This window comes from Pseudorca crassidens, chromosome 20 (genome assembly GCF_039906515.1).
Source record: "Pseudorca crassidens isolate mPseCra1 chromosome 20, mPseCra1.hap1, whole genome shotgun sequence".
In the NCBI taxonomy this organism is placed as follows: domain Eukaryota; kingdom Metazoa; phylum Chordata; class Mammalia; order Artiodactyla; family Delphinidae; genus Pseudorca; species Pseudorca crassidens.
The window spans coordinates 3,150,638-3,177,018 of record NC_090315.1 but is presented as its reverse complement, the minus strand read 5'-3'; the positions used below and the strand labels follow the sequence as shown (position 1 = coordinate 3,177,018).

Sequence of the window (26,381 nt, the reverse complement as noted above, 5' to 3'; positions counted from 1 at the left end):
GAAAAGTCTTGAATGCAGCTAATGTGGAAAAGTCTTTAACCAAAGGTCCACTCTGATTCAGCAACAGAAACTGCACAGCTCAAACAGGCCTTATGAATACGGGGACCTGAAGAAAGTTTGCAGCCAAAGTCTTAACCCTGTTTGGCACCATAAAGTTCAGACTGGGGAAAGGCCTTAAGAGTGCAGGGCATGTGCTGTCTCCTGGTCAACCTAACTTAAACATAGAAGCTCTGAGAGCAGCCTTTATGAGTGAGCCAACAATTGAATATCATTCATCCAAACATGCACACTGGAGCAGGATGAGAATTGCTGACATCCTGCTCCTCTTGAGAGGCTAGTCCTCTGCCAGGCAGCTCTAATGAGAGGGAGCCCTGTGTTCTTGGCTGCCTCAGTCTGGAGTTTTCATCTCTGAGTTAGAAGCAGGGAGAGAGGGTGTGGCCTTGGTTCAGATGTGACTGGCTCTTGCTGTTCGTCCTGAGTATTAGATTTCCTTAAATGTTTCCTCATTTACTGTGTAGACTTAGGATCATTTCTAGAGGCTTTAGATGGTGTTTTTATAATTTTTCACCAGTTTCATTGGGAATCAGGGCTTGCAGAGCTCCTTACACTGCCATGCTGGAAGTTGATGCAAATATTTAACTTTTTAAGAACTTGCTACCTTGTGTTCTAAATGGTTATGCCATCTCACATTTCCTGGAGTGTATTCGCTTTCCAGTTTCTTCACATCCTTCCTGACCTTTGTATGTAAGACACTGGCCATTCATTTTAGCCATTCTAGTAGGTATGTAGTAGTATTTCACTGTGGTTTTAATTTGCATTTCCCTAATGACTCCCTGTGTATTTGCCATCCATATATCTTTAGTGAATTATCTGTTCAAAGTTTTTTGCCTACTATTAAGGAACTGTCTTGTAATTTCTTAATATATTCTGGGTGCAAGTTACTCATTTGATATATGCTTTACCAATATTTCCTCACAGTCTGTGGCTTTGCTTTTCATTTCTTAACATTATCTTTCCTAGAGTAGAATTTCTTAATTTTCATGAAATCCAATTTACCCATTCGTTTTTTATTGATTGTACTTTTGATATTGTACTCTTTCTCTTATCTTTGACTGTAAAAAAAGCCTTATCTGAGTATGCTATTGGAGTCTTAAGACCCTTTTAAATATCCAGTCTTGGGACTTCCCTGGTAGCACAGTGGTTAAGAATCCACCTGCCGATGCAGGGGACACAGGTTCGAGCCCTGGTCTGGGTAGATCCCACATGCTGTGAAGCAACTAAGCCCGTGCACCACAATTATTGAGCCTGCGATCTAGAGCCCATGCTCTAGAGCCCACAAGCCACAATTACTGAAGCCTGCATGCCTAGAGCCCATGCTCTGCAACAAGAGAAGCCACCACAATACACAATGAAGAGTAGCTCCTGCTTGCCACAACCAGAGAAAGACTGTGCACAGCAACAAAGACCCAACACAGCCAAAAATAAATAGATAAATCAATAAATTTAAAAAATAAATATCCAATTTTGTGAAATTTCTGTAAATTTAAATACACATAAAAAACAACGTATGTAGAAATGTTTACATATGAACACATTCCCTAACTCTTCTGAGACAGCCTAGAAAGAAGTGGCATTCCAGCAGCTGTGAGCATATTTATTGTCCAGTTATTGGCTTATGAATACGATATTTCAATAAAAAGAACCAGAACTCCTTAGATAAGAGGCTATTTCCAGGTTGGAGCTGGAAAAGTATAACACGAGCATAGGAAATATTCTTGCATTAGAAAGTAAAGAAGTACTTGAAGGGAATTTCCTGGCGATCCAATGGTGAGGACTCAGTGCTCTCACTGCCGTAGCCTGTGTTCAGTCTCTGGTCGGGGAACTAAGATCCCACAAGCTGCGTAGCATGGCCAAAAAAAAAAAAAAAAAGTAATTGATGAATAATGTTGATGTATTAGCTTTCTGTTGCTGTCCTAAAAAATTACCACAAACTTATGGCTTAAACAACATAAATTTATATTATAGTTCTATATGTCATATACCCACTGAGACCTGGGATGGGTTCACTGTGCTAAACTCAAGTTGTTGGCAGGATTGTGTTTTTTTTCATGGAGTGGAGGAAATTCTGTTTCCTGCTCATTTTTCTTTTTTTTGAGGTACGCGGGCCTCTCACCACTGTGGCCTCTCCCATCACGGAGCTCAGGCTCCAGACGCGCAGGCTCAGCGGCCATGGCTCACGGGCCTAGCTGCTCCACGGCATGTGGGATCCTCCCGGACCGGGGCATGAACCTGCGTCCCCTGCATCAGCAGGCGGACTCTCAACCACTGCGCCACCAGGGAAGCCCCTGTTTCCTGTTCATTTGAGTCATTAGGCAATTTCAGTTCCTTGTGGTTGTAGGGCTGATATTCCTGTTTTCTTGGTGGCTGTCAGCTACCAGGTCATCCCTGGAACATGTAAAAACTCTTAAAGAATATTTAAAGATGAAACAGTACCAATTACACAGAAATTCTTCTAAAACAAGATTCAAACACTTCCCAACTAGTTAAGTGAATGATGCTATTAAAACACTATGGACCAATACCCACATGATCACAGATACAACAAAAACCTTAACAAAATTTTAGCACACTGAATCCAGCCATATACATAGGTAAACACATAAATCATAACCTAGTGATGTTTATCAGGAAAGCAAAGATTTAACAACTGAATCTATAATCTATATTAATAGACTAAAATAAAAACAATCATCTCAAAGATGTAGTGGAAGAATTTCACAGAATTCAAAACCAGTGAATGATACAAATTCTCAGCAAATTAGGATTAGATGGGAACTTCCTCAGCCTGATATACTGTATCTATGAAAAAAACAACAGCTAATATATTTGATGGTGAAAGCCTAATGCTTTTGCCCTGATATTGGGAATAATGCAAGTATGTCTATGCTCATCACTTAACATTATACTAGTGGTCTGTGTTAGTAACATAAAAAAAAAAAATTCTAAAGATTGTAAAGGTAGAACCAAAACTGTCTATTCATGTAAGACATGATTATGTTGAAAATTACAACTCATTCACCAAAAAGCTATTAGGTCTAATGATTGAGTTTAGCAAGTTCCCAGGATAAAAAAGCCAATATACAAAAATTACTTGTGTTTACATATACTAGCAATGAAAGTTTGGAAATTGAAAAAAAGAAATCCGTTACAATACCATCAAAATATGAAGTATTTAGAAATAAATTGAATAAAATATGTTCAAAAACAATAAAATTATCAAACACTGCTGGCAAATTCTATAAAACATTTACAGGGTAAATAATACTACAATAACTTGTCCTTTCAGAAAATAAGAGAAGGATCAAATGCTTTCCAGCTCATTTTAAGAGAAAAACCTAATTGATATAAAAATGTAATGACTACAAAAAATTAGTAATTACAGAACTATAGTCCTAATTAATACAGGTGAAAAAAATCCTTAACAAAATATAGAGCAAATTAAATCTAGAAAAAAGTAAAAATAATAAAATATGGGGCTTCCCTGGTAGTGCAGTTGTTGAGAGTCCGCCTGCCGATGCGGGGGACGTGGGTTCGTACTCCGGTCCGGGAAGATCCCACATGCCACGGAGCGGCTGGGCCTGTGGACCATGACCACTGGGCCTGCGCGTCCGGAGCCTGTGCTCCACAGCAGGAGAAACCACAGCAGTGAGAGGCCCACATATGGAAAAAAAAATGATAATAATAAAAAAATATGTATCATTAGATCTTGTCAGAGGAAAATACAGCTGACTGAATACTAGGGAAACAATCACCCCCACAGTGTGTTCTGTAGCCAGAGAGAGCTTGTTATGACCTGAATCAGGGCACCTCCATCAGCTCTAAACCGTCCATGGCTCCCACCACCCTCAGAAGGCCCAGCTCCTCATTTGCCATTTCACAGCTGATTCCTGCCCACCTGCTCTCTCGTCCCAAAAGACATAGTGTAGACTTGTGGTTTCTAGAACATTCCCAGGTCAGTGCCACAACGAAGCATATGCACATGCTAGTTCTTGTGCCTGGCAACCCTTACCTCATCCTATTTGGTTCCAGAAATTAGAAGTGCGTCACACAATCCCCGTTTTCGATTAAGGACCATAGGCCAAGAATAACTCACCTCTGAGTACCTCTAAAGCCCATGCACCGCAATGAAGAGTAGCCCCTGCTCGCCACAGCTAGAGAAAGCCCACGCGCAGCAACAAATACCCAGCACAGCCAAAAATAAATAATAAAGAGCTAAATAAATAAATAACAAAAAAAAAAAACCAAAGAGAGACCCCGTTCCTCAGCCTGCCATTCCAGACCTGAATTCTCTCTCGCCACTCTGTCCCCAACAGGCAAAATGGAGATTCGCAATTCCACCCAGCTCAGCCTCACCTCCCTGCATTTTCACCTAGTGGTTCAAGTGCCTGGGATACCCCTGCACAGATCATCAATTAACTGAGTTGGGAACTCTTCCATATAAATCCTGGCCTGGATTCAGGGCACTAGGCTGGGACTGACTGACCGGCCTCCACGGCCCCCAGACTCAAAGGCAGAGTAAGAGGAAGTGAAGAGACCCAGGAAAATTTCGCTCTATATGGGGGCGCCGGGATGATGTGTCTGGAGGTCCAAAGGGCCTGAGGGGCCATCCACTCACCAGTGTCGGGTCCGTCTGTGCCTCTGCCGCGGCCATGAGACCCTTTCCAGGGACCTGGGCCTTGCAACACGGAGACCAGGGAGGGTCCCAACGGTCCAGCTGACGTCCCTAACCTGCCCCGCCCACCCTCAGCCCTGCCTCCATGCAGGGAGGGGAAGAAGCTTCTTCCCGAGACTTTCTGCTCCCGGCCCTCGAGCCCGCTTATGGCTCGGGAGCTTCGTGCGATCCCGAGGACAGACGCAGGCGCAGTCAATACGACCGTCACGAGAATTCCGCCGGAAGTCTCGCCCAACGTGGGATCCCAGTCCTGCACAGTCATTGGCCCGGAGCTACCGCCTCTTGCCGCAGAGCCTCCTGGGTAATATTGCTTCCGCAGCACCACCTGGTACCTCGAAGGGCGCCCTTCCGGGAATCTCTGCGAAGGATCAGAGGTGCCCGCGTGAGGGCTTCTGGGAAACGAAGTCGTCGGGCTCTAGAGGCGGAGCGAGGCGTCTTTGTTTCTTAAATAGCCACCACCCCATTTACGGGTCGTGTCTTCTGCAGCTAAGGAAAATGATTGGACGTGTTATTTCATACATGCCCAAGAGCTAAAATCCCCAAGGGACACACCAGACCATGATATCATGCCGATAGAAAGTGACTCCATTCAAAGATTCGACCTATGGCTTCCCTGGTGGCGCAGTGGTTGAGAGTCCGCCTGCCGATGCAGGGGACACGGGTTCGTGCCCCGGTCTGGGAAGATCCCACATGCCGCGAAGCGACTAGGCCCGTGAGCTATGGCCGCTGAGCCTGCGCGTCCGGAGCCTGTGCTCCGTAACGGGAGAGGCCACAGCAGTGAAAGGCCCGCGTACAGCAAAAAAAAAAAAAAAAAGATTCGACCTAATATTATCTTGCTGCTCTTCAATTTCAGGAAGACTGAAGCTTGAGAGTCATTCTGTGAGCTCCAATACTGGTGAGGGACTAGAGGGAAAAGACTCCATAGAGGAGAAAAATGCAGCGATATTAGGCAGCCTTGAATAACGTGGGCAAGGTGTTGTCTGCTTTTCCGTCAGAAAACACCTCTGCCTCTATACTCACTGATTGAATTTGTATCCAACCCAGCTGTTATATCAAGATAGTATTTCTTACACCATTTTCCAAGGCATGTTCATTTCTTTTAGCAGTGTGACACCTAAGATCTATTTGAGAAGGAGAGATATCACCAAATTTCATTTCCTGCTACGACATTTCCTGCAGTGGTGGAATTGTGTAGAAAATGACCACCTAAACTCTGAGATAAACGTTCTGGTTTTCTGGATTTCGATCTGTTTGCTCTAATGGCAATAACATCTGCCAAAGGATTTGAAAGTATCTCTGAAAAACATTTGTGAAAGGCAAGTGACTCCCCACCAGTTTCAGTCTACTAGCAAGATTATACACAATTACTTCATTCTATACATTAAACTTTATCCAATAAAAATTCACTAAGAAGATGCCACGTGTTTTCATTATATAGTATCTTTATTACTGAGGATATGCACATGATTGTGGTTACACAGCTCCAAGTCCTCAGATCAGAACATGGCTTCACCTCCTAATCAGCCTCACACTACAGTAATCAAGATGACTCAAGGTTTTTGTCCAAGCCGGAAGGATGGATTTGTCATTAACTGAGATAGAAAGGGTAGTGGTGGTATTCATGAAGGAGGTTAGGAGGAAATATTAGAGTCTCACTTCTGAACATATTTTGTTTTAGAGTCAGTCAAACAGCCAAGTGAAACAGACTTTAGGCATTTCAATGTAGGACTCTGATTTATTTATTTATTGTAAAACAAGTGAGAAGTTTTATTCTTTGATGGACTTTTTAATTTTATTGTATTTAAAAAATAAATTTATTTATTTATTTTTGGCTGCATTGGGTCTTTGCTGCTGCGCATGGGTCTTCTCTAGTTGTGGTGAGCAGGGGCTACTTTTCATTGCAGTGCACGGGCTTCTCATTGTGGTGGCTTCTCTTGTTGTGGAGCACAGGCTCTATGCACATGGGCTTCAGTAGTTGTGGCATGTGGGCTCAGTAGTTGTGGCTTGCAGGCTCTAGAGCACAGGCTCAGTAGTTGTGGTACCTGGGCTTAGTTGCTCCACGGCATGTGGGATCTTCCCGAACCAGGGATCAAACCCTTGTCGCCTGCATTGGCAGGTGGATTCTTAACCACTGCACTACCAGGGAAGCCCTTTGATGGACTTTTTTAGAATGATCATAGTTACGCAATCTAGACTCTGCAACAGAAGAAGAAATTCATGTTCAGAAATAACACCAAGTGGGACTTCCCTGGTGGCATAGTGGTTAAGCATCTGCCTCCCAATGCAGGGGACACGGGTTAGAGCCCTGGTCTGGGAAGATCCCACATGCCATGGAGCAACTAAGCCTGTGTACCACAACTACCGAGCCTGCGTTCTAGAGCCCATGAGCCACAACTACTGAAGCACACATGCCACAACTACTGAAACACAAGTGCCTAGAGCCTGTGCTCCACAACAAGCGAAGCCACCGCAATGAGATGCCTGCACACTGCAATGAAGAGTAGCCCCCACTCGCTGCAACTAGAGAAAGCCCGTGCACAGCAATGAAGACCCAACACAGCCAAAATAAATAATAAGAAAGAAAGAAAAAACACCAAATAAAATGCCTCATATATGAATTCCTGCAGTTACAGGTAAGTCCAATGTTTTAGAAAAAGTAAACAAAGAAAGCAGTCTCTCTGGGAAATATTTAAGGACTGTCTGACCTGGAGTTACAAAAAGATACTCCCTTGTCTCAAGGTGGGACAAATATGTGGTACCATTTACATTCCAGATCTCCAAAAGGGATCAGGCTGAGGGAGATTCCAGTTGAGCCCACACCCTTACTTAGCTCTTTTCCTTGCCTTGTACTCTATCATTAAACTTCTCCTGTTAATTTCCCCTAAATAAGTCATATGTCAGTGAATCCTATGTCAGGTTCTGCTTTTGCAAAACCCAACTTTAGGCAGAACACATTTGGTCAAAACCTAAAATATTAATCATGTTAAGTATGTCAGTGATATTAAGTTTCTTTTCCATGAGAATATGAGCAAAGGCCAGGTAACCTGCCTTAAATGTGTAACTGCAGAATCAGACTAAAACTGGCCCTATCCTGTTTGTAACAAGATACTCAGTTGTTTCGCAAAGACAACAGAATAAAACCACAAGTTACGTGGCCAAACCATGCACTAAGATTTCAACCACAAACAACACTCAGAACCATAGTTTCTCCCCCTGTCCCTGCATGTAATTCTCTTCTTTTAGAGTGACTTTGTCTGGTTTTGGTATCAGGGCAATTGTAGAATAAATTTGGGAGTGTTCCATCCTCTTCAATTTTTTGGAATAGTTTGAAAAGGACTTGTATTAGCTCTTCTTTATATGTTTGGTAGAATTCCCTTGTGAAGCCATCCAGTCCTGAAGTTTTATTTCCTGGGATTTTTTTAAATTAAAAAAAAAAACAGAATATACATACTTTTCAAGTGCACATGGAACATTCTCTAGGATAGACCACATATTAGGACACATAACAAGCCTTAACAAACTTAAGAAGATAGAAATTATTTAAAGTGTCTTTTTTTTTTTACCACAATGGTATAAAGTTAGAAATCAACCACACAAAGAAAAATGAGGAAAAAAATGATTACACGGAGACTAAACAACAATGCTACTAAAAAAGCAGTGGGTCAACGATGAAATCAAACAGGAAATCAGAAAATACATTGAAACAAATGACAATGAAAACACAGCCTTACAAAATCTGAGATGTAGCAAAAGCAGTCCTAAGAGGGAAGTTCATAGTGATACAGGCCTTCCTCAACAAGCAAACAAACAAAATCTCAAAAGAAAACCCCAACTTAACCTACCACCTAAAAAAATTAGAAAAAGTAGAACAAGCAAAACCCAAAGTCAGCAGAAGGAGCGAAATTATAAATGTAAGAGAGGAAATAGAGATTAAAAAAAAACAAGAGAAAAGATCCATAAGACCATGAGATGGTTTTTTGAAAGGATAAACAAAATTGAAAACCTCTAGTCAGACTCACCAAGAAGAAAAGAGAGACGACCCAAATAAACAAAAGAAGAAATCAAAGAGAAGAAATAACCACTGATACCACAGAAAAACAAAAAAAGTAAGAAAATACTATGATATGTCAACAAATTGGAAAACTTAGAATAAATGCACAAGTTTCTAGAAAGACAGAGCCTGCCAAAATTAACAAGAAGAAAGATAATTTGAACAGACCAATCACTAGAAGTGAAATACAATCTGTAGTTAAAAAAAAAAAAATTCCCTGCAAACAGAAGTACAGGACCAGATGGCTTCACTGGGGAATTCTACCAAACATACACAGAAGAACCTATACTGATCGTTCTCAAACTCTTCTGAAAGAGTGAAGAGGGAGCCCTCCCAAAGTTACAAACACCCTGATACCAAAATCAGACAGACAATACCAAAAAAGAAAATCCCCCAGGGTAAAACCAATAATAGTCTGGAGTGAAAGAGACTTGCAATCTATGGCTCTACCATGGTCCCTCCACTTACAAGCAATATGAGCTGTGTGTCACCCCATCTACCTGGGCCCCATGTTCTCATCTACAAAATGCTCATTCATTTGCCCTGCCTACCTGGGAAGGTTTATTTTTAAATTAATTATTTAATTAATTATTTAATTTTGGCTGTGTTTGGTCTTTGTTGCTGCACGTGGGTTTTCTCTAGTTGCAGCGAGCAGGAGCAACTCTTTGTTGTGGTGCACAGCCTCCTCGTTGCAGTGCTTTCTCATTGCAGAGCACAGGCTCTAGGCATGCAGACTTCAGTAGTTGTGGTGCATGGGCTTCAGTAGTTGTGGCTTGCAGACTCTACACCGCAGGCTCAGGAGTTGTGGCACAGAGGCTTAGTTGCTCCATGGCACATGGGATCTTCACGGACCAGGGATCAAACCCCTGGGAAGGTTTTTAAGTGTGATGATGTAAAAGCATTTTGCAAACTTCTAAGCATTCTACCAATTTAAATGACTTTGAAAAAGAAGAAAAAAGAATGAAAATCACAGGCCAATATATTTGATGAATATAGATACAAAAATTCTCAACAAAATGTTAGCAACAAAATCCAACAACACATAAAAAAGATCATACACCACGACCTAGTTGGATTCATCCCAGAGTCACAAGGACAGTTCAACATATACAAATCAACCAATGTGATACACCACATCAAAAAAAGAGAAGACGAAAACCACAGATCATCTCAATAGATGCAAAAAAAGCATTTGATAAAATTCAATGTCCATTCATGATAAAAAAAAAAACTCTCACCAAACTGCGTATAGATGGAACATATCTCAACATAATAAAAACCATTTATGACAAACCCACAGTCAATATAATACTCAATGGTGAAAAGCTGAAAGCCTTCCCACTAAATTCTGGAACAAGAAAAGGATCCCACACTCACCACTTCTATCAACATTGTATTGGAAATCCTAGCTACAGCAATCAGACAAGAAAAAGGTAAAGAGGTAAAATGGTCATTATATGCAGATGACATGATACTCTATATAGAAAACCCTAAAGATTCCACACAAAAACGATTAGGACTAATTAATTAATTCAGCAAGGTAGCAGGATACAAGAGTAATATACAGAAACCTGTTGCATTTCTTTAAAATAACAATGAAGTATCAGAAAGTAAAAAAACAAAATCCTATTTAAAATCACATCAAAAATAAAATAAAATAAAATACCTAGGAATAAACCTGACCAAGGAGGTGAAAGACACTGATACTATAAAACATTAATAAAGGAAACTGAAGATGATTCAAAGAAATGGAAAGATATTCCATGCTCTTGGATTGGAAGAATTAATAGTGTTAAAATTGCCATACTAGCCAAAGCAGTCTACAGATTTAATGTGATCCCTATCAAATTACCCATGACATTTTTCACATAATTAGAACAAATAATCCTAAAATTTATATGGATCCACAAAAGACCCAGAATTGCAAAAGCAATCCTGAGTAAAAAGAACAAAGCTGGAGGCATAACCCACTGGACTTCAGACAATACTATAAAGCTACAGTAATCAACATAGTGTGGTACCGACACAAAAACAGACACATAGATCAATGCAACAGAAAAGAGAGCCCAGAAATAAACCCACACACCCACAGTCAATTAATCTTCAACAAAAGAGGTAAGAATGTATAATGGGAAGCAGACAAGCTCTTCAGCAAAGGATGTTGGGAAAGGTGGACAGCTGCATGTAAATCAATGAAGTTACAACACACCCTTACATCATACACAAAAATAAACTCAAAATGGCTTAAAGGCTGGGACTTCCCTGGCAGCCCAGTGGTTAAGCCTCTGTGCCTCCACTACAGGAGACACGGATTTGATCCCTGGTTGGGGAACTAAGATCCTGCATGCTTTGTGGTGCAGGAAAAAAAAAAAAAAGGCTTAAAGACTTAAGCATATGATACCATAAAACTCCTATAAGAGAACATAGGCAAAGCATTCTCTGACATAAATCATATTAATGTTTTCTTAGTTCATTCTCCCAAGGCAAAAGAAATAAAAGCAAAAATAAACAAATGGGACCTAATCAAACTTATAAGCCTTTGCACAGCAAAGGAAACCATAAACAAAAAGAAAAGACAATCTACAACTGGGAGAAAATATTTGCAAATGATGCAACTGACAAGGGGTTAATTTCCAAAATATACAAACAGCTCAAAAAACTCAATATAAAAAAACAAACAGGGGCTTCCCTGGTGGCGCAGTGGTTGAGCGTCTGCCTGCAGATGCTAGGGACACGGGTTCATGCCCCGGTCCGGGAAGATCTCACATGCCACGGAGCAGCTGGGCCCGTGAGCCATGGCCGCTGAGCCTGCGCGTCCGGAGCCTGTGCTCCGCAACGGGAGAGGCCGCAACAGTGAGAGGCCCGTGTACCGCAAAAACAAACAAACAAACAAACAAATAAACAACACAATAAAAAGTGTGCAGAAGACCAAAACAGACATTTCTCCAAGAAGACATAAAGATGACAAACAGGCACATGAAAAAATGCTCAACACTGCTAATTATTAGAGAAATGCAAATCAAAACTATAATAAGGTATCACTTCACACCAGTCAAAATGGCTATCATTAAAAAGTCTACAAATAAACACTAGAGAGGGTGTAGAGAAAAGGGAACCCTCCTTCACTGTTGGTGGGAATGTCAACTGGTGCAGCCACTATGGAAAGCAGTATGGAGGTTCCTTAAAAAAACTAAAAACAGAGTTACCATATGATCCAAAAATCCCGCTCCTGGGCATATATCAAGAAAAGATGAAAACTCTAATTCAAAAGGATACATGCACCTGAATGTTCATAGCAGCACTATTCATAATAGCCAAGACATGGAAGCAACCCAAGTGTCCATCAACAGATGAATGGATAAACAAGTTGTGGTATATATACACAATGGAATATTACTCAGCCATAAAAGAAGAATGAAATATTGCCATTTGAAGCAACATGGATGGACCTAGAGATTATCATACTGAGTGAAGTAAGTCAGACAGAGAAATAAAAATATTTAGGATATCACTTATATGTGGAATCTAAAGAAAAATATAAATGAATTTATTTACAAAACAGAAACAGACTCCCAGACATAGAAAACAAACTTATGATTATCAAAGGGGGTGTGGGGAGAGGGAGAAATTAGGAGTATTGGATTAACAGATACACACTAATATAGATAAACAACAAAGATTTATTGTATAGCAGAGGGAACTATATTCAGTATCTTGTAATAAACTATAATAGAAAAGAATCTGAAAAAATTATACATATGTAACTGAATCACTTTGCTGTATACCTGAAACTAACACAATATTGTAAATCAACTATATTTCAATTAAAAAAAAAAGAGCTTCCCTGGTGGTGCAGTGGTTAAGAATCCACCTGCCAATGCAGGGGACACGGGTTCGAGCCCTGGTCTGGGAAGATCCCACATGCCGCAGAGCAACTAAGCCCGTGAGCCACAACTGCTGAAGCCCACACACTTAGAGCCCATTCTCTGCAACAAGAGAATCCACTGTAGTGAGAAGCCTGCACACCACAGCAAAGAATAGGCCCGCTCGTCACAACTAGAGAAAGTCTGTGCGCAGCAACAAAGACCCAACACAGCCATAAATAAATAAATAAAATAAATCAATTTAAAAAAACAAAAAAGTCTCTCTAGATTTTGGTAACTTGAAACTTTTGAGTTTTGCTAAGTTAAGTTAAATGATGGAAGTTTATTGAATATCTAGATCATTCCCAAATAAGACACTGGGAAATTAATTACTGAACATAGGCTTCCTTCTACAGGGAAATTAAAGATATTTAGGACTGTTAATAAATGTTTGGCCAGGGACTTTCCTGGTGGTGCAATTGTTAAGAATCCTCCTGCCAATGCAGGGGACACAGGTTCGATCTCTGGTCTGGGAAGATCCCACATGCCACGGAGCAACTAAACCTGTGCACAACAACTACTGAAGCCCATGCATCCCAGGGCCCGCGTGCCACAACTACTGAGCCCGCGTGCTGCAACTACTGAAGCTCACGCACATTGAGCCTGTGCTCTGCAACAAGAAGCCACCGCAATGAGAAGCCCGCGTACCCCAGCAAAAAGTAGCCCCTGCTCGCCACAAGTAGAGAAAGCCCACACGCAGCAATGAAGACCCAATACAGCCAAAAATAAATTTTAAAAAATATATATGTTTGGTGCCACAGGAGACATTTTCTATAAGAAAGCACTTTTTAAAAGAAATTATAAATAGTATTTATACGTTTGCCAACTTACAGAATGCTAATGTAAAAGATAGTTCAAAATTGCTTGCTTCTTAGTTTTCACTTTAAATTAAGGTTTTAAAGGTGAATAATTCTAATTAATATATGTAATGAAAAACACTAAAAATTACTAAGGAAAACATCTTTGTATGCAAGAAAAAAGAAGGTACAAGGAAAGGAAATACACTTAGTTAAGAGAAAGTAATTTTGACCTAAAGAGAGGTTAAAAAGAGAGAGAGATAAAGAGAAGGCATAGGAAAAAATCTGAAGGTAAAAAAGGAAGTTATAGAAGGTTTGTGGAAAAGAAACCCTGGGGGAAGGGGGGAGGGGTTTGTGTGTGGTCAGGAGTAAGAATAGAATAAATTTAATTGAGTAAATGAATTTTAAGGGTAAGATGGTGCTAAAACCTAAATTTGGTTTCGTCTCTGTTGAGGACAGTGTTTTCTTAGAATACTGTTCAGCTATTGGGACTTCCCTCGCAGTCCAGTGGTTAAAACTCTGCCTTCCAAAGCAGAGGGTGAGGGTTCAATCCCTGGTCGGGGAGCTAAGATCCTACATGCCTCATGGCCAAAAAACAAAAACATAAAAAAAAGAAGCAATATTGTAACAAATTCAATAAAGACAAATATATATATATCAGCTATTGATAGCAGATTGTAAAGCTTATCTTTTAAGTAATCTATTATAACTTCCTGTATTTGCCTTTGAAATCTTTTATTGTCACTTTGGTAAAGTGCATAATTAAACATGTTTGACAGTGACTTATGATACTTCTTAGTCAACTGTTTTTAAAACCTTTTTGATATTTTTGACAAAATTCCCAAGGATCAAATTCTAATTCAGTTTCTTCTGACCTCTAGTGGGCCCCTGAAGAATCTCAGAGCCAGAGATATTAAGCTAATTAGGATTATTTGCTATGTGAAATTACATGGGAAGCATTGCCAAATGAGTGGTGATAAACCCTCCCAGGTTATAATGTATGGGTAAATGTCTTTGATATAAATATTCTAGATATTATATGAAATTTCCAAAATTTGACTATGTTCTGTTAGTCATAATTCTTAAAGTAAAAAAAATTCCACAAGTATAATGAAAATAGGTTACAGAATTAGAAAATTAAGCAGAATAAGAAAATTGACAAGGGAAGTAACCAGGAATACTGAGAGGAACCACAAGGTGAAGTTAAATAACAAAAACATATGTCAACAGAATTTATCGTGGGAATTTGGAAGTTTGCATAAACCTGAGAGTCTGACAACCATGACATTGTTGAGGTCATGGGTCAATCTACTCGTAATGACCTCCAGTGAGTCACAGACAATAATGATTGATAACTTCCCCTTATCATAGAGGTTCTGTGAAGACACAGGAAGGGTCTAATTTAAATGCCCTGTTCTCACTGAGTGTAGGATGATTCAATTCTTCTAAGAGGGTGTATGGTCCAAATTTTTTCTCTCTAAAAAAATTATAAATGGGGACTTCCCTGGCGGCAGAGTGGTTAAGACTTCACTTTCCAATGCAGTGGGTGAGGGTTCGATCCCTGGTCAGGGAGCTAAGATCCCACATGCCTTGTGCCAAAAAACCAAAACAAAAACAGAAGCAATATTGTAACAAATTCAATAAAGACTTTAAAAATGGTCCACATCAAACCAAGAAAATCTTTAAAAAAAATTATGTCTTTGAGATGAAATCACAATAAAGTAAAGAGGATATAGAGGTAGACGATAGATAGATGACAGAAGAATGGATCCATTTTTATAGGTGAGGAATGGAAGCCAAGGCCCTAGGAGGGTAGAGAGTGGCGATTACTGATAAAGAGGACATCTAAGTACTTGAGATGTAATGAACAGCCTTCTGCCAAGGATAAAAATTTGGAGACACATCATTAAAGTCTCCATGACACAACATGCCCCTCATCAGCAGATACCACACAGACACTAGGCCTCTACTCAGAGTAGGAACTCATCTTCTTCATCTTATTACTCACAACCTACCTTATCTTGAAGCCTCTACAGTGAACCCTGTTTATGGTCAGTGTGTTTAGTGAGAAGCCAGTGAGACAAGTTTCAAAACAATGCAACTGAGGAGAAAGGCGAAGTGTCAGGCACTCCTGATGTACGTTGATGAGGGGCAACATTCCTCTGGTTTCCTCAGCAAATGCCTTTCCTGATTTTATGGCTTTGTTCTTATCTGTCTATATCTATGTATCTATATGTATAACCTTCTTAAGGTGGTTCCTTTTTTACTGTCCTGACCTCAGGTAGTGAAATTTATTTTAAGAATAGTTATTGTTGGGTTTCCTGACATAAATGTTTTCTAAGAATCAGATACCTGAAGAGATACTTACCAAATGTGTATTTGCTCCCGTAACAAGGACTGCCGTGGCAGAAACTGAGAGTCTGCAATGGGGACACAAAAGCCCGAGATAAATGTTTAGAACCCAATGATGTCATCTGCTCTTGGAGGTGATTACCACATCACCTGTAAGTGCACTGACAGTGTCTGCAGACAGAGAGGAGACAAACTCTGAAAAACATTTGGGACTGTGTAACTACCAAGAGCTATTAAAAGTGCTTAATGAGATAGATATCAGGATTTCCCTGGTGATCCAGGGGTGAAAACTCCGCGTTTCCACTGCAAGGAGAGTGGGTTCAATCCCTGGTTGGGGAAATAATATCCTGCATGTCGCACAGCCAAAAAAAAAAAAAAAAAAGATAGATATGCATCGGGAGTGGCAGAAATTGATGGCGGAAAACCTGTTTTTGAAATAAACAATCAAACTCCCAATGGAATGTGAGAAAAAAACCCCCTCTGAGATCTAATAAGAGAAGGAAGCCAATAAAATAACTATTGGGACTTTTTAGTTGATTTAAAGGCTTTTTGCAAAATATGATTTGTCCCATAACTCAGAGCATTTTGAGGGTAGCGAAACTGAAGGAAAAGGCAGGGTGAGGAGAAAGGCAGGGTAAGGAGAGTTAGAAAGTATACCCACAGTTGTGCAATTGAACGTTAAATGAGCGTTGTCATTTTGTTATGTATTTCAAGACATCAATATGTACCATAGGTGTTTCAGACATGTTTCTAGGAATATGAAATATATCAGTGTACAACATGTAAATACATATTCCCCTACTGGAACTTAGTCTGTATTTGATAGAAATATACAATAAGCAGTTCATCTATGATATTAAGTTGCATAGTGTAATAGAAGGTAATGGGTTCTAAGGAAGTAAGAAGGGCAGCAAATAGGTGATGAAAAAATTAGGAGTTTATGATGGGTCCAGACACTAAACTGAGTGTCCATATTTGGACTCATAGTGAAGATGAAAACTGTGGACATATTTTAGGTGGTTTATTTCTTCCTTTCCAATTGCTATTCATTATTTTGCCGTATATTTTTGTTGTTGTATTGAATGAAATTGGAACTCCAGGATGATACTGAATAAGAGAACAAAGAGCAGCTGTCCTCCTTTTATTCTAATGGGAATACTTTAATAATGGTTCAAAGGGATAGTATTTCTAATAGCTCTTTGTAGATGTTATTTATAAGATTAAGAAGGATCACTACTAGGGAGTTCCGTGGTGGCCTAGTGGTTAGGATTCTGGTCTTTTGCTGCCATGACCCAGGTTCAATTCCTGGCCAGGGAACTGAGGTCCCACACGTTGCCCCCCCCCCAAAAAAAAGAAAGATCACTTCTGTCCTTAGTTTTATATCTAAGTGTAATAGGTATGAACAATTCATAAATTGAAGATTTTTTTAAATTCCCTTTCACAATAAGATGTAGAAAATACCTGAAGATGTGTAAGACCTACAAACAGAAAACTAAAAAAGACTGCTAATAAAAATTAAGCAAGATCTAAATAAAAGGAGATCTATCAAGTTTATAGATTGGGACACTCAGTATTTCTTTCTATATTGAAGATAAAATGCAATCCCAGTCAAAATTCTAGTAGGATTTTTTTGTGATGCACAAATTGAAAAGTGGATTCTGAGCTTCATACTGAGGAATTCCCTGGAGATCCAGTGATTAGGACTCTGTGCTTCCCCGGCAGGGGGCACAGGTTCAATCCCTGGTTGGGGAAGTAAGATCCTGCATGCCACAGCATGTCCAAAACCACCCCCCCCCCCCAAAAAAAATAAAGTCTTTCTCTGGAAAAGTGACTAAAATGAGAAGAACAAGTCTGGAAGAATATTGGTAAATATTTCCATTAGAGGACCTTAATCAATAATCCATGAAGAAACATCAAAACTCAGTAATTAAGATGACAAAATTATATGAACAGAAATTTCAAAAAGAAATATGGCTGTCTGATTCACTTTGCTGTACACCTGAAACACAGCATTGTAAATTAACTATACTCCAATAAAAACTAAAAAGAAAAAAAGAAATATGGTTGGAAATTAACACATGGAAAACCACTCACATTGTGTCAATAGGGAAATGTTAGTTAAAATCACCAGATACACCTATGACATCACTGAAATTAGAAAGCCTGAACATACCAAGTGTTGGTAAAAATGTAAAAAACAGGAACTCATGTTCTGCTGCTTCTCGTGAGACTATAAAAAGGTACTCCCATTTTAGAAAAGTTTGACTGGCCACATATAAGGTATACATTCACCTACTCTACTACATAGGAGTTGTGCTGCTAGATATTAACTCAAGTGAAGGAAAGCATAAGTCCAGAAGGCATTGCCCCAGTGTGAACTTTGTTTTTTGTGAGCTTGGAGCTGCTTACAAAGAACTACATTCATAAGGCTTTTCTCTAGTGTGGATTCTCTGATGGACAACAAGACTTCTTCTGTAGACAAAGACTTCCCCACATTCACTGCACATATAAGGCCTTTCTCCAGTGTGGATTCTCTGGTGGACAACAAGACTTGTTTTGTAAGTGAAGGGCTTCCCACATTCACTGCATTTAAAAGGCTTTACTCCAGTGTGGACTTTTTGGTGCTGAACAAGTGTATACTTGCGCATGAAGGCTTTCTCACATTCATTACACTTATAGGGTCTTTCTCCAGTATGGATTCTCTGGTGCTCAGCAAGTTTAACTTTGCCGTTGAGAGCTTTCCCACATTCGCTGCACTCATAACACCTTTGTGCAGTGTGAACATTCTCATGTCTATTGAGGGCAAAACTGCTTGTAAAGAATTTCCCACATTTGTTACACCCATAAGCCTTCTCTAAAGTGTGAATTCTCTTATGCACAATAAGACTTCCTTTGTAGACATAGGCTTTCCCACATTCACTGCACATGTAAGGCCTTTCTCCAGTGTGGATTCGCTGGTGATAAAGAAGCCTTTTTTTGAAGACAAAGGACTTTCCACATTTGCTACACCCATAAGGCCTTTCTCCACTGTGGATCCTCTGGTGCACAAGAAGGTTATTTTTGTACAGGAAGCACTTTCCACATTCACCGCACTTATGAGGATTTTCTCCAGTGTGGATTTTTTGGTGCTGAACAAGTGAATCCTTGCGAAGGAAGGCTTTCCCACATTCATTACACTCATATGGTCTTTTTCCAGTGTGGATTCTCTGGTGCTCAAAAAGTTTATATTTGTGGGCAAAGACTTTCCCACAATTACAGCATTCATAAGGCCTTTCTCCTGTGTGAACTTTCCGATGATGAATAAGACTGGAGCTGTGTCTAAAGAACTTCCCGCAGTCACTGCACTCATAAGGTTTTTCTCCAGTGTGAACTCTCAGGTGCTCCATGAATTTAAACTTTTTACTGAAGGCTTTACCACATTCGCTGCACTTGTGTTGCCCTTGCCCAGGATGAGAGACCTCCCTGCTCTGCCTGCTTCTATGTGGATGCTCTCCATCATGGGAGGGCTGGTGCTGGGGAAAGCCCAAGCTGCCTAGGAAAGCCTTCTCAACCTCTCCGCACGTGAACATATTGTCAGCCAAGTACAAAACATCTTTCTCCACCAGGACACTCGTAACAGAAGTAAGAGTCTTCAGGATAGATGGCTCCAGCTTTGGATTCCTGTTTTCCGTCACTTGTTCTACAGAAACACATTGTTCAGAAACGGCCTCCTCAGCTTCTACTCCATGCCAACAACCTGAAAGGAAAACAAAAAAAAAAAACCTGATAAAGTGCATGGAGACTTTTGTGGGACAGGAGCCCATTATAGCTTTTGTATGACACATCAGAGAAGAAGTCCATTGTGCAGGATTCAAACAAGGGAGGCAGACAGGTAGAAGAAGGGGCTACTGTGAGTACTAGACCTCTGATGGTCACAGAATAGGGAGAGATCTTATAAACAGCAAGAACACAGGACACCAGGATATGGCACTGTGCTAGGAGTAGAGGCCTGGAACAACCCACTCCTCGGCCAATGGTGTTCAGCAGAATTTTTTGGTGGTGACAAGTGTATTGGGTAGAATGTGTGTCCCACTCCAGGAAAAGGCATTCACACCTGACTACCAAGAGTTCAAGGACTATATAAGTACTTTCACCTCCCAAGATACATTAAGAAGAGACTATTAGACAACATTGCAGAGTGAGAGGAAAAGGAGAAATGTGGATGACACTGAGATAGAAAGAGCCAGGAGAAAGAACCCACAGTAGATACATAAAAGGGGCAAAGTGTCAAAATGGGGAAGAACGATAGAATGAGGTACAGCCATGATTAGTTTAAGACTAAAACAGTCGTGGAGAAAGGACATTTCCCTGTAGGATTAGAACTCATCAATGTATCACGCCTTCCTACAGCTCCTACTCACCAGGCCCAGGATGCAATTAACACTCCTCCTATGACTAGAGAGGGCCCTACCTTGCCAGGGACCCAGGGTTGCCTCCAACCCTCAGCTCAGGCTGGGTGACTATGAACACTACCAGATCAAAGTCCTCAGAGGAAAATAGGGCCACTAGGAGAAAGACACTGGCCCAGAGTGAACCAACCAATGACAGGCTTCAGGAAAAAGATGTATCACTAGAAGAACCTTAAGGAGTCTTGCAAACATAATCTAGGGTTGACCACAAGTGGTGACCATGTAAGTGTCTGTAATTTCTGACACAGACAGTGCACAAAAAAAGGTTAGAACATGTGACACGGATCTTGCACACATCTGAACAGTCAACACAACAACTGGTGGCAAAGCTAAGTGGTATCAGTCAGGCAGGCTTCAAGCCTCTGAGACCAAAGCCTTCTGTGAAAGGCTTCAACATCTATGGTATAGGGCTGAACAACACACAGGGTGGGGGAACACAGATCAAGTGACAGGAAATCAGGGAAGTAAGCAGTGTCCAAGGTCCAGGCTCGGAAGGATGGAGTGAGCCATGCAAAAAGAAGGGCAGAGTCCCGTATGGGGCGATGGTGTGGGAACAGGGGTCCTTACCCAGGGAGGCTATAAGTGACAGGTTCTCCAGCATCACGTCACAGTACAGGAGTCTCTGAGCATTGTTAAGGAGACCCCACTCCTCCTGGGAGAAGGACACAGCCACATCCTCAAAGATCACATGGCCCTGTCATGAGGGGGACAAGTGAGTTCACAGCAGTCTCTGCAACCAGGACGCCCAGGTCATGGTTGTCCACCCCAGTAACCCAGCTCAGAGGACACACCAGGTCCTGATGCCACAGGAAATTGCTAGCATTACATCATTCAGTTAAAACAGAGAGGGAGATAGGCAGTCTCACAGACGCTCTGTGGTTGCCACACAGACCCCCAGCCACTCTCCTCAGAGTCAACTCTCCTGAAATCACACAGATCACATCACATACAATGACACTTGTGCTCAGACCCCTGGAGTAAAGCCTGGGGACAAGGGCTCTGAGTCCATGCTCACACTCCCTCCCTCTCCACTGCCCAGCCCTGCAGGGCCACAGCTCCCTCACGTGCCTGACCATGACCCCAACCCCACCCCATGCCACCACCTCAGCCCCAGGACTTCAGCACCTCACCGTGTTCCCCACATGCCACCCAGCACACGGTGCTTCCCCAGGCCTCTGTGGGACCTCCCACAAGACACCCCAGCAATATCTCAGACTCAGCATAGGAACATGGAACTCTGGACAGTCCTTCTGTCCATTACTCCTACTTCTGACTTCCCGTCTCAGACATGGCATCCCCACCGTCACCTAGAGGCAAACATCCTGGGGTCATGTCAGACTACTCTCTCTCATCCTGTACAGCAGAAAATCAGCTCTACCACAAACGAGATTCAGAGACTCACCTCCTCTCCTGCTACAGAGCCATTGCCAGGATCCAGTCACAATCGACATTCAACAGGACTGTGCCCTCCACTTGGCCCCCGGCTCCACCCTCACCCCCAGTCTTCCTCTCGGCAGGCAGAACAGCCTCTTCAGACCCAGTGTCAGATCACTTCCCTCCTCTGTGGCCAACGTGTCATGGACCCGCCCCCTCAGGAGAGGCCCAGCTCCTCAGGCTGCTATCCCAGGAATTACTCATGCCCCCAGTCTTTATCAGCCCACGTCATGGGTTTGGCAGTTCCCTGAAGACTCCCCTCTCAGTCTCATCTCCAGTCTGTGCCCAAGGACATGTTACCACTTGACCTTCTCCATTTGACACATGGGAACACCTCCATACAACTGCTGGCTTTGATTAATGATCCTGTGCCTGAGATGGTGCCAGGGCCCAGACCTAAGGGCCCACAATCCCAGGACAACACTGTCTCCTATATCTGTGTGTCAGGACTAGGGGTAGGGATGACGTGTGGGTAGGTACTGGGGTTTCTTCCACTTACCTGTCCAGGGGCCATAAATGCTGCTGCTACCATGGGAACCTGTGAAAAGAGGGAGGATCTGAGATAAAGGTGATCATGGTGTGGATGTAAAGGCAGAACTGTTTCCTCCCTTCCTTTTCCTGGAGATGAGTCATCTGAGGTTGACCTCTGACCTCGGATCCTCAGTCTTCAGAGCTATAACTTGACAACTCTATGGCCCTGAACAAAAAGACTCAACGTCCCTGAGACTCAGTGTCTTTATGTGTATAATAGCAATATTTATGGTGCCTATCTCATGATGTTAGTGTAGACATCAAATGCATTAGTGCATATCTAATGCTAAGACTGAGCTATTACTGAACACAGGATTAACATTCCTGTAAATGTTTTTGAAAACTGGGTATTTCCTACATGTCTTTCAAGTCATTATATAAATGTGACTTTTAATCAATACCTTGAGGTTTCTGTGATTCCCTATCTGACACCAAATATATGATGTCTCTTCCACCACCAATGATCTGATTCTATGATACCAACTGGGTGACTGACATTTAATCATATTCTGACACTACCTGAGGTTAGGGACAGAATTTAAAGGTTTAAGGACGCAGTCCCATAAGACTGCCCTCTTTAAAGAGGCCAGTTCCAATGTCTGGTTCCCAGGCTAATGGTACTTCTGTTCTACTTGGCTACAAATTCAAGATTTCCCATGAACCTTTCCTAAGTTATGATAATTTGCTAAAAGGACCCACAAAAGTTAGGAAAACAGTTTTCTTATTTCTCTGGTTTATTATAATGGATACAACTTAGGAACAGCCCAATGGAAGAGATATCTAGGTCTGGGGGGGTGGGGCGCTAGAGGGCACCATGGTGTTTCCAGGCCCTTTCAGTACATGCCACCCTCCCAGCACTTCCGCAATTTCAATGTGTTCACCAATCTGAAGGAACCTTGAATTTCATTCTTCAGCAGTTTTTATACCTAGTCTCTAGTTTCCTTCTGATCCTTGGGAGGCCCCAGTGTTGCGGGGTTGGGGGGGAGTATAAACTTCTAATTGCTTAGTTTTTCTGGTGACCAGTCCCCTCCTGAGTCTACCTAGGGGCCCTGCCCTAAGTCACCTCATCGTAATAAACTCCTGTGTGACAAAATGGGGTCGTTGTGAAAAAAAGTCCTAACCCCCAGGAAATTCCAAGGGGTTCAGAGGTCTATGTGAAGAGCCCAAGGCAAAAACTAAATTTTATATATATATGTATTTATTATTATTTTATACACAGATATATTAAGCAGTTATTATTTGCTTACACAAGATTAACTTATTAAATCTATACCTTTTTAACTTCGTAGTTTCCTGGGAGAGCTGAGGCACCTCTGCCCTTGACTGGGCCTGGGCTTCAATGACTGGTCAACATTGCCCACTTTTTGCTGGCTCAAACTCGAATGCACAGTCGGCTAAGTGTTCAGAGGAGTGAATCTACACAATCTAACACATCCTTCTCCATCTCCACTCCAGGCAAGACTCCTTACTCCTTATACCCTTGCTTCCCCAGAAAGCTCTGGAACAACAGAACCCTCCCATCTTCAGGTAGCCTCAGAAAGTCTCACCTGTTCTGCACTGCCCGCCAGCCCCAGGTCTCTCTTCTTTCATCTCAGGTCCCCTTTCCCAGAAAAGTGACCAAACTTTCCCTCTTAAATTTGAGATTCAGAATTGGCCGGAGTCCAGGACTTAGTCTGTAACCACATGGACATCAGTGAGCCACAGACCTCCTCCTTCAATTCCAGACTACAGATTCCACCGGCCCCTATGTTACCTCAACTTTGGAATTTCAGAAGCAGCATGTCCCGAATCCAACTTTTAATCTCTCCCTGAAACTGACTTCTCACATCAATTGCTGGTCTCAAGTCTTCCAGATGCTCAGCCAAAAGAAAATGCTTATTGTCCTTTACTCTGTCCTTAGGTCAGAGCCACATTCACTGCACCAGGAAATCCTGCTAATTATCTTTAAGAATTATTAAGAATCTTATTACTTATATTCCTTCGTAAAAAAATTAGTAAACAGAAACCTCAATTAGAGTTGGCACACCAGAAGAGGTCAGCCCTCACTGACCTGAAACAATAACGGAATCCAAAAGGATGAAGACTCCTTCTTTCCTGGAAAGGACTCAGCCAGTGAAAAGCAAAGCCATGGACTCTTTAAAAAAAAAAAAAAACAAAAAACCCATGGACTATTTGGTGGCTACAGCCCTTCTAACATCCTTTTTTAATCTCCATAAAAGTGATAGCCCACCATAGCTGCACACCCCAATTGCAATTCCCTAATGATGGTTGGGGGGGAGAATGGGAAGGAGGAGAGGGGCGGAGGGGGGGAACCATATTTGCAATAGAAATAGCGGGCAGTCTATTTGTTTCAGGTCAACAAATTCCATAGGCACCACTCTGGTCCAGAAGCCACCTTACTCTCTGGAGTGGAATGCGCTGGGCTCTCCCAGGTCTCCCTGCCTCCACCCTCAGAACCCAGTCTGTTCCAGTCTGTTCTCCCCTGAGCAGCCTTTGGAATACTTTAAAACTATAACTCAGACCGTGTTCCTGATTTATTCACAACCCTCCGCAGCACCCAGAATGCTGACAGTTGGCCCAGACTGTTGACTCCTCCCTAATTTCTCTGTTCCCTGCATAAATGACTGGAACCCCAGGTTTCCCGAATGCTCCCGGCTCTTGAGCACCTCCAAGTCTTTGCACGGGCCAAACCCACAGCCTTTAACACGCTCCACACTGCGTCACACAGCCTGTCAGAAATGGGACCACCACACACGCACACCTAAAGTTCTGGAAGCAGGGGACTGAACCCCAATGCCCTGAGCAGGAGACCCTCCCTGGGGGCTTGAGATTTGGGTCAGGATCTGGTGGGGGGGGGGGCGGAACAGTCACCTGGGCCGGGTCCTGCACCGCGTTGGTTGACATAGGACCCTGTGGGCGCGGTGGTGCCAGGAGACGCGCAGGATAATGGCGGAGACCTAGGCCGAAAATCCCGGAAGTGGGTTCCGCAACCCGCTCACTCCTGGGCAGTGTGGACGGCGCCCCTCGGGTTCTTTCCAGTTTCTCTAAGCTCGGCTCCACCGAGTGATCCTGAGCCTCGGGTCCTGCAGACGGCAGCAAAAGCAGCCAAACGACCTCCTTCAGGAAGGAGCCGGAAGTCCCGCCCACTCCTAGTTCACAATCCCGGAAGAGCCCCTGTTCGGGTCCATCACTAGTGTGGAGAACAAGGCCGGTCCGCACACAATCTCCTGGGTAATGTAGTTCCCATCGGTCCACGGAGTCGGGGGCGGAGGAGACCCTCCCCCAAACTCCGGGGCATTAATGGGCCAAGTCCGTGCGGGAAGAACAACACATCAAAGCAGACCCATCAAACCCTGTATGTTTAATCTTTTTAAAATTCTGATTTAACTCATTTCTCAACATAAAAGTTGATACAAGATTAGAAAAAAAGCATTCCAGTTGTGTAAAGACTGAGAGTAGCCAGAGTCCTTATTTGTTGTTTTTGTTTTTTATGAAAACCTTGGAAGTATTTTCAAATAAGAAAAACCAAGTTAATAAGATTTTGGAATAAAAAAGGGAATTATGTGCAATAAAGTATGTTGATCATTGGCTAAAATAAAATACATGAAATTAGAAAACATAACTGTATAGTGGATACTGTCAACCTAAATTAACCTGAGAGACAATAATCAAGCACAACGCGTTACCTTGGGACCAAAGAATTGCAATTCGGGGCACACATTTAAGTAGCAACAAAAAAGATGTCGGGCTAGGCCATCGGTCCCCAACCCTTTTGGCACAGGGTCCGGTTTCGTGGAAGACAATTTTTCACGGGGGTTGGGGGTTTGGGGATGGGTGGGGGTGGGGCGGGGGTGTGGGCTAGGGAATAAAAGTAAGGAGCTTTTAAAGACAAAGAGAGGTTTGCATTACAAAGGATTTTAATTGGAGTTGGAGGCAGAAGCTAGTCTCTGCAGAACAGGACTGAGTGCTAAGGCTATCACTACAGGGAAGTAATAGTCCATTAGTGTGACAAGTTGCAGGTGTTTTTGCAGAATCTTTGGAATATTTGCAGGTAGGCCCAGATCAAAAGTTCATGGTTTCACAAGATGGGGAAGTGCAGGAGGTCTACTAATT

General features: G+C 42.1%; 2 protein-coding genes across 2 annotated transcripts in view; one reads left to right on the top strand and one right to left on the bottom strand.

Annotated features, from left to right (window-relative positions):
• Nucleotides 1-2,499, top strand: part of LOC137215438 (zinc finger protein 850-like) — a 46,892-nt gene extending 44,393 nt beyond the window's left edge. Inside the window, 1 exon segment of the mRNA XM_067720677.1 lies at nt 1-2,499. Within this exon segment, the coding sequence (XP_067576778.1) occupies nt 1-178 (178 nt within the window). The 3' untranslated portion in view covers nt 179-2,499.
• Nucleotides 2,500-6,447: 3,948 nt separating this feature from the next.
• Nucleotides 6,448-25,493, bottom strand: LOC137214300 (zinc finger protein 419-like). The gene is made up of 6 exons (XM_067717832.1): nt 25,140-25,493; nt 24,319-24,402; nt 22,237-22,275; nt 21,434-21,610; nt 20,871-20,997; nt 6,448-19,591 (listed from the first exon to the last, which is right to left on the bottom strand). The coding sequence occupies exons 1-6, from the start codon at nt 25,170-25,172 to the stop codon at nt 18,261-18,263; spliced, it is 1,791 nt and encodes a 596-aa protein (XP_067573933.1). The 5' UTR covers nt 25,173-25,493; the 3' UTR covers nt 6,448-18,260.
• Nucleotides 25,494-26,381: the final 888 nt, after the last annotated feature.

Bases quoted from the DNA above. Each gene is read 5' to 3' on its own strand.
- LOC137214300 (XM_067717832.1), bottom strand. From the start codon at position 25,172: ATGTCAACCAACGCGGTGCAGGACCCGGCCCAG. The intron at 22,276-24,318 runs GTCAGTGAGGGC...CTCTTTTCACAG, and splicing joins GGATTCCGTTATTGTTTCAG to GTTCCCATGGTAGCAGCAGC. The intron at 19,592-20,870 runs GTAAGGACCCCT...TTTTCCTTTCAG, and splicing joins GTCACTTATAGCCTCCCTGG to GTTGTTGGCATGGAGTAGAA.